Genomic DNA, 8,023 nt, shown 5'->3' with positions numbered 1-8,023 from the left:
AAAGACTGAGGGGGTTGTTGAGGAAGAGTGTGACACACAGATACACACACATACACACACACACACACACACACACTCTCTCTCTCTTCCACACAGCCTCATGCACACACACTCATGCTTTTGTCTGTTGGACAAAATTTCCGAAAAACTGCCTGCAAGAAAACCTACAACAGTTATAAGCATGCTGAACAAAATCCTACCAAAAGACAACACACAAGAGAAAAACAAACAAACAAATAAAGCCCTGCGAAATAATCCAATTGTTGAGAAGAGGAGTATTAAACAAGGCCACGGTTCTGTTACCCTAAATCTCATTTGGAAAAACGGAAACTTAGTTTGTGGAAATAGGATATACTACTAACACAGGTGGGAGGCAGGGTTATTGCTACGCCAAATCATTAACAATATTTTAATAATCAATTATAATGCTGGTAAAAAGGGTTATAAAAAAAAAAAGAAAAAACAAAAAACCAAGACAACACTTCACACGTACACACACATTTCTGAGGGGGTGTACATATCGCGAGTTCTTCCAACATATCCCCCACCCTTATACTTCTGTTTTGCTGGAGAGGTGCAACAGCTGAGCAAATTCGATTGGAGGCACTTTTGAAAAGAAAGGGAAATTAAAAAGGTTGGAGCTGACACATGCAGAAAAGAGAATCCCGTGTGACGTGCGTGCGTGCGGTTCTTCCTGATATCTGTCTGCCCAGGGTGCCATCTCTGCTGGGTATGACAGAACTCACTCCACTTCAGCTGAAGCACAAACACCACTCCCAAACCACCCCCACCCCCCTCCCCCTCCCCTCCCCCCGCAACCCAACACTTTTAAAAACCCCAAACAAGACAAATATGTTTCTGAATCCGAAATCAGTTACAAAATGAACTTGATGGTGTTTTTTTTTTTTAATTACCTGAAGTGTCCCGTGTCTTTTTTAGTCGATGGGAGTCTTATGCAAACTAAATGAATTCAATGACATAGCGCCCCCCCCCCCCTCCCCCAAACTAATTTGTCCGTTCTCTTCCTCAGTTCATCAGTGTATATGTGAAGCTCTTTGACAGATAGAATCTATGGGGGTTGTGGGGCGGGGAGAACCTGAACCTGAACCTGAACCTTCTTCGTTTTACACACCTTGCTTCTTTCTGAGACCTGTAACAGAACTAGAGCATACCAGCTGACGAGTTTGCCGTCTGGGGGGGAAAACAAAAAAGGGGAAAAAGAACTATAATCTTCAAGAATGTACAGGATTCCAACTATCTACTGAAGCGCTAAATATTTGGTACTAAGTGTTTTTCGCTGGATGATGAATAGGAACGGTTTTTATATATTATCCGGTTTTACGTCTGTGCTATGTACAGGTCTTTACAACTTCCTGAAAGTTCATAGACTTTAAAAAGAAAAACAAACAAACAAACAAACAAAAAAACAACGACAAAAAAAAAAACAACAAACAAACAGCGTCATCCTCTTTTGTTATGTTTTCTTTTCTTTTTTTTTTTTTTTAAGGTTGGCACTTGCTTGGCGTGTTTGTCAGCATCTTGAAAAAGCCGTATGTTGTATTGCAGCTTGTTTAATGCCAGCCTGATTACTGCCAACGTTCAATCAAAGACCAGTCCGGCAATAGGATGGTGGAGTGCAGGAAAACAGTGCCATGTTTCTCAACTGGAGACCTGGGGAGGGACAAGATTACACCTCGTCAGCGGACAGCCACGGGGAGAGTGTCAAATTAAAGAAGGAAAAAAAAAAAAAAAATGGTTTCATGCAATTAGCACTGTTTTACCCTGTCACTAGATCAATGATGGATTTAATATTGACATGCTATGTTACACTCTAAATCAGTCAATTTACTTTCCCTAAACTCTTCCTAACAGAAGAGGTTAGGGAAAGTATATGTCAACTCGAATCTTTCCTCCACACATGACTGTCTTCTGAACCTGTCTGAGCACGTTAACCAATAATAACGCATAAAAACTCTGCCAAAAATCCTCAGGTGCCAAAAATCCTCAGCGCCTCTGTTTCTGACAAACAGGATTTTGAGGTTTGTATTTATTTAACATAGGCTTTAGGATCAGAATGCTGTTTAGATTGAAAAAAAAAAAAAAAACCTTCTGTAGTCAGTGAAGTTCACGTTGGGCGTTGAAAGCGTTTTCTCCCCTTGTCTGCTGAGAATCACAGGACCTCAGCAGTAAAGCAACACGGTAAAAGTCCAGCCTTTCTTACCCTGAAAAATAGTGACGCTACAACTTGCTGGATGAATATCACTCAAAGGCAGTCTCTTGGCTCTTTCTTACGCAACGGGCGACTTTTCTTTTAAACTCTCCGTGTCGATCTTCCCTCCACTCTTTCTGTAATTACAACAACGATTCACAATTGAATACAAAAATTCAAGAGAAAGAAAGAAAAAAAAAGAGCAGTTTAGGTCTTTTAGACAACGTGATAGCTGCAAAGTCTAGTGTGTACACTCAAAACTCATGTGACTGGTTAAACATTGTGTTAGCAGATAAACGATAAAAAGTAGGCTATGGGTTTAAAGAATTCTTTGCCCTACAATTTGACCTGGTGTCTCCAAAAAAAAAAAAAAAACCCCAATTACATCAGAGACATAATGAATTAAGTGACACCAGGCGTATCTTTTATCTCTTAATCCTGTCATTCATTCATTCACTTACTCATAAAATTAATGATTTACTGTATTCTATCACAGAGGGAAAAAAAAAAAAAACCTAAATGGTGAGAAAACCCTATTTCCTGAGATGGTACAGTCCGATGAGGCATTTTGAATGGGGACGTACCGCTGCGTCCACGTTGGCGGGGGAGTCTCCGTTGGGGTCAGTTAGCATAGAGATGACACTAATCATAATGGTCTCAACCGTGTGGATAGGAAGCCAGCGCTCCTCTGGTTTCTCGTAGCCGTATTTATCCTCCCCCGGCTCGTGCAAAATAGAAATACAAACATCACCGTTCTTGTCGACTGAAAACAAAACCGTGGACAAGAGATTAGAACAGCGAGGTAAGGTATTCGGACAGTCGAAAAAAAAAAAACAAAACAAAAGGACACCGCAGAGCAATTCTCTCAGACGACTCAGTATGAGCCAAATAAATGTTTCACCTGACTAAATCTTTTATTTGATGAAACGGGAAGATTGACAAATCGATTCTGTTTTGCATTACTGTGTTCATGGGCTTCGATGAGCCGAGTTTCAAACTGCTATCATTCGTTCGCACGACTGGAAACACATGGAGCGTGCGGTGAGACCTGACACATTCTGATGTTACCACCGTATCACCCGACTATGAAAGCCAGTGGGGTAACATCAGACTGCCAAGGTACATCTTACTGGCATCAGATCGAAAATCGGGATAAAAGAGTTGGCGAAGTGTTCCTCTCTGTGTGGAACCCCCCGGAAACAGGTTTGAATACAGAATCAGGGAAAAGAGAGGATGAGAGAAGTGAAAGTGCGAAGGCTGCGGGAGAGACTCTCACCATTTGGGTGCCAGATCTCGGTGATGAACCTCATCTTTGGAGGCCTGAGTGGATAATCTTTGGGAAACGTTAGATGTGCTTTAAACACACCACCCTCGCTGCGGACACAAGAACACAGAACACGTGGAACACACAAAAACACACAAACCGCTCCCGCGGCTAAAATCTAAAACCCAAAATACACACGCCACAGGTGTGTGTGCGTACGCACACACAAACATCAATATAAATACATGAACTGTGTTCCCAAGCCAGGCTTTTTTTTTTTTTTTTTTTAAAACATGTCTATAAGTTCACTCTTAAATAAACCCCAGATATGTTAACACAGAAGACAAAACCACACCCACTGTCCTCTATCTCTGGCCCCCCAAAGCTGGTAAGACCACAGCATGGAAACAAAACTAAAGGACAGTGCACAGAGATAGAGCATACAGTAGGAGAATACTTACTACAGTGTGTCGGGTGGTCCGATTATTAACACCTCCCATCTGTAGAGATCATTATCGTCTATCAGGCCTGCCGAGAAGCCCTCCACTGGGTTCTTATTCAGTTCTGAAAGACATGACCAATCAAACTCTGGTCAAAAGTTTGCTTTGAGAAGAGAGGGCTAGGTCACCAGTCGTTCATGCGTAAAAGTAAACAAATAAATCTTTCCAACTCAGTGAGGGAACTGTCTTACTGTCTGTAAGAAAAAATTGTCTGCTACCCCTACAGAGGGTTCCAATGGCTCCTGACAATGTCTCATCTCACTGATTGATGGCTACAGCCTTCAGGATATGGACATATGAAAGTGACAGAACAGAAGGAAAACTACAAACCCCAGAATGCACTGTGATTCGTGAAAGCTGAGAGAGGACTAGGTTTCTTGTTGATACCCATCCTCCAGCTTAAGTGACAGAGAATTCGACCCATAGAACATAAATCCTGATGTGTGTGTGTGTGTAGTGTGTGTGTCAGTGTGGCCTTCAATGTGAATTACTATGACTTGGTCAGCAAACACCGCACCAGGCTGTGCTCTTGTAATAAAAGACAGAAGAAATATAGTATCACAGTATACTACAGTAAAAAAAACGCACAAGTGTCTTGGTTCCACGTAAAAAAAATACCCCCTCAAAACACACACGACTGAATAATCTTCTGGGATTTCTCTACTGGTCTAACGCTGACTTATCCTGTGACTGTAAGGTCAGCGCTGGTTTGCGGCTGAGGGACTGCAGTGGTAGCGAGTATGCGTGAATAATATTCATAGCAAACAGCTGCAAACAGACTGCAACCCGAGTGCGTCTTGCGAAACTCGTGCTCCAAGAACGGGATCGCTTAACTACTCTGAGCGCAGGGCGAGCCAGAAGAGCGCGTACGTTCAGCTACCACCATACAAAATCCGTTCCGAACGACAGCTGAATGCACCGTTTTAAATCGCAGACAAGTTTTTGTTGAGTGCATTTCGACCCAAACCACAGACTAGGTAAATCACGACGTTCGGGCATTCGTTTTTCTTCTGTACCTCCAAGGAAAGACTAATCCACCGTGTGATTTTCACAGAGTTAGACAAACAAAAACAAAAACAAAAACACCTCACAGCCTTTTGGAAAACAAACAGTACTCTGTTTGTTGTTGCTGTTGATTTTTCCCCCAGCGCCACACTTTTATGGAGCGAAATAAAAATCGGGGGAGGTTTGTGTTTCCAACTCCAGAGTTCAGAGAGTGCACAAAGAGTATAATGAGTTCACCATGCCAATACTACAGGAAGGCAACAGGCAAAAGCGCGTCTGACTAAACATTGCTTCAGCGCCAGGTACATGGACGTGACCAGCGCTAGAGTGAAGCGGCGTGCGGCCTGGCCTCAGATCCCTTTTCCTCATTAAGCCTTCAGATAGGGAAGGTCTCTGGCGCTAAGCCATGACGGGGTTTAGGAGGTACTGTCCCTCAGCTGTGGACTCTTAGCAGATTGGATGTAGAGTGTTATGTGTGCATATCAAATGGGCGGGGGTAAGGGAATTTGTTTTTGTTTTATGTGGGGTTTTTTTCGCTGTCATTATTATTATTTTTTGAAGGGTAAAGCGATTGTTTGTTTGTTTGTTTGTACAGATATCTTCGCTTTACGTTTAAAACGCACTAGGAAAACGTAAAGTTAATATTGACCAACGTGACGACTTCAACAAGTTACTTCTTTATCGCGGTTATTGTTTTTCTCTCTACATGCTACTGTTTTTATCCAGTTCGACATCATCAGTGATGCAATATTTGTGTTACGCACATGAAGCCTCTACGGACAGTTTGTCAGAAAACAATAAAATAAACTAACAGTCATCCAACCAATAAAATAAACTAACAGTCAACCAACCAATTAGCCGTGGATTCAACTGGTCAAGGTTAGACAAAAGAGCGTAGACCAACTAATCTAACAATATATACAGCTGTCAATGCGTTAGCTGGAACACACGGCTCAACGGCGTAATCTGTTATCGCAATGCCGTCGCCAAACCAGTGTGTGGCTTCATGTATGAAGCCTTAATCTGTTTCACACAAACACGATTCTTGCTATTTCGGTTTGCCGGTAGTCGGTTCACTTGCCGTCCGGTGTGACACTGAACCGTTTGTTAGCGAACTTATCTGGCTAACGTTAGCTAACCAAGAACAGAGAAAAACAAAAGGATCCACTATTTATGTCAGTGCTTGGCTAGTTGCTTGGGGGTGTCGCAAGAAATTTAACAACTTGTCAGTAATGTATTTCGGTCAGACTCTCCGTATAATTTAGTTCCAACCATTTGTACACAATGGAGGTGTCTATGTGGTATCTGTTAATTACCAGTGCAAATACTGGCGAGTATGACAAATATTTCCAAAGGCTGACAAACGTCAACACACTAGCTATCTTGGGGGAGCTAACGTTAGCTGGATTAGCATTTTACAGACCGGTTAACCCACGCCGACATACCTAAAGGTACGTAAACGGGCCCGAATCTCCAGAAAACAAAAATCGGTCTATAGATCAAAGTTCAGATGCTGATCGAGGATACTTGTTAATACAATTAAATTACAGATCAACAAGTCATAAACATGGCATTTGGGCAAAACTCCGGCTAGCCTTATGAACACAGTCACCGTTTTCACAAGCAAAACAAAGAAGCAACCATAACTGGGCCATAACTGAATTGAATTAACATTGCCATCTAGGACAGCTAGCCTAGCGTTAGCTAGCAGTGTAGCTAACCTGATAAGTTACTACACCTAAAGCTAACGCTAGGGGTTCGGTTGCCATAACTCTAAGCGAGCTAGTTCGGTAGCTTAGCTTAGCTCGCTAGTAATGCAACAAATTCGAACTAGCCTGACATGCTAAATTAGCATTTTGGTGGTTTCATTGGATCTCTCCTTTTACTGGCTTTGCCAGCAGTTTTAATAATTACCTGCTAGCTGTCTCCTAAGTAACAGCGCTGACTGGGGCTCCGTCATCGTTTATGTACGTTATTCTAAAGCAATAAACGTTACTTTAACGGAGAAACCGACGGTGGTTTCGAATAGCTTAAATATCTTTGCCAGTGTCTGCCCGTCTTTTTCTAGTCCGTTTTGCTCAACATTCTGAGCCTGTCGGAGCATGCGCAGTACTGTGCAACGAGGCCAGGAGACGAGAGTGCTCTAGGGCACTAATGAGCGTTGGATTCACGCACACGACAGACCCACAAATCTGATATATAACGTGAAAGATTGAAATCCAACATAAAACACTGACATTTTAATGCAGGTTAATGTAATTTGGGGGTTAAGAAATCAACCATTTATTCCTTTTCCTTTAAGGGAAGAGAGTGATCACAGTAATTTAACGGAGTTGGTGCTAGATCAATGAAATCTGTGTGTAGACTCGCACAAAGTACTTAACCTCAAGGCAAAACCTTAAGAAGTCATTCTGACATGACTGTTACAAAGAATGAAAAGACTTACCCATATGAATTATACCAACTATTATCATAACCCTAATTTTGATGCAATTTGATAAATGTTTACCTCCAGTTATAAGGCAATTAGTAAATTTATATAATAATTAAGCTATATGTGGAGAGTGTGCTACTTGGCAAGCCATTCTTGTCTTAGCCTATTCTTTTCTTCACTTGCATTTGTACAATTCAGGATGGGTCTTATCTTAGGCCTTAGGATCCCATCAGTTTTAGAAATGTTCATCTGGAGGGAGAGTAAAAGTATTGAAATTGTAGACTGGATGGTTCTCCTCTCCCACTCATTTGACTAACCATTTCGTGACTTCATAGTATTGTCATTTGCACCATGTGAGTTAAACTAACGCCTTGTGCCCATCCTTTAATATAAACCAATCAGGCATCAGCATTTCTAAAATTACAGTCTGCTTCTTCGGCCCTTTACCGTCGGCCCCGACAAGACTGAATCCGTACTTTTGTTTAACTACAGCTTTCCTTTAAAGGTCTATCATCCAAACCTCAAAGGAGAGGACACGTTCTCAAAGTAACTTCCCAGTAAATCCATACTTTTCTTTTCTGTTCTGTTGGTTATGTGATGACCATGTTATA

The 8,023-nt window shown here is 41.8% G+C and overlaps 1 protein-coding gene across 1 annotated transcript; it reads right to left on the bottom strand.

The window, feature by feature from the left end:
* Positions 1-1,471: 1,471 nt before the first annotated feature.
* Positions 1,472-7,044, bottom strand: ube2g1a (ubiquitin-conjugating enzyme E2G 1a (UBC7 homolog, yeast)). The gene is made up of 6 exons (XM_030792471.1): positions 6,893-7,044; positions 3,935-4,037; positions 3,486-3,583; positions 2,794-2,972; positions 2,222-2,346; positions 1,472-1,671 (listed from the first exon to the last, which is right to left on the bottom strand). Exons 1-5 carry the CDS (start codon positions 6,936-6,938, stop codon positions 2,260-2,262), a joined length of 513 nt encoding a protein of 170 aa, XP_030648331.1. The 5' UTR covers positions 6,939-7,044; the 3' UTR covers positions 1,472-1,671; positions 2,222-2,259.
* Positions 7,045-8,023: the final 979 nt, after the last annotated feature.

Source organism: Chanos chanos, chromosome 15, assembly GCF_902362185.1.
Source record: "Chanos chanos chromosome 15, fChaCha1.1, whole genome shotgun sequence".
NCBI classification, from domain to species: domain Eukaryota; kingdom Metazoa; phylum Chordata; class Actinopteri; order Gonorynchiformes; family Chanidae; genus Chanos; species Chanos chanos.
This window is presented reverse-complemented; position numbering and strand designations above follow the sequence as displayed.

Coding starts and splice junctions, on each gene's coding strand:
- ube2g1a (XM_030792471.1), bottom strand. CDS start 6,938: ATGACGGAGCCCCAGTCAGCGCTGTTACTTAGGAGACAGCTAGCAG. Junction 4,038..6,892: donor ACTTAGGAGACAGCTAGCAG/GTAATTATTAAA, acceptor CATGTCTTTCAG/AACTGAATAAGAACCCAGTG. Junction 3,584..3,934: donor GGACCACCCGACACACTGTA/GTAAGTATTCTC, acceptor TTGTGTCCGCAG/CGAGGGTGGTGTGTTTAAAG.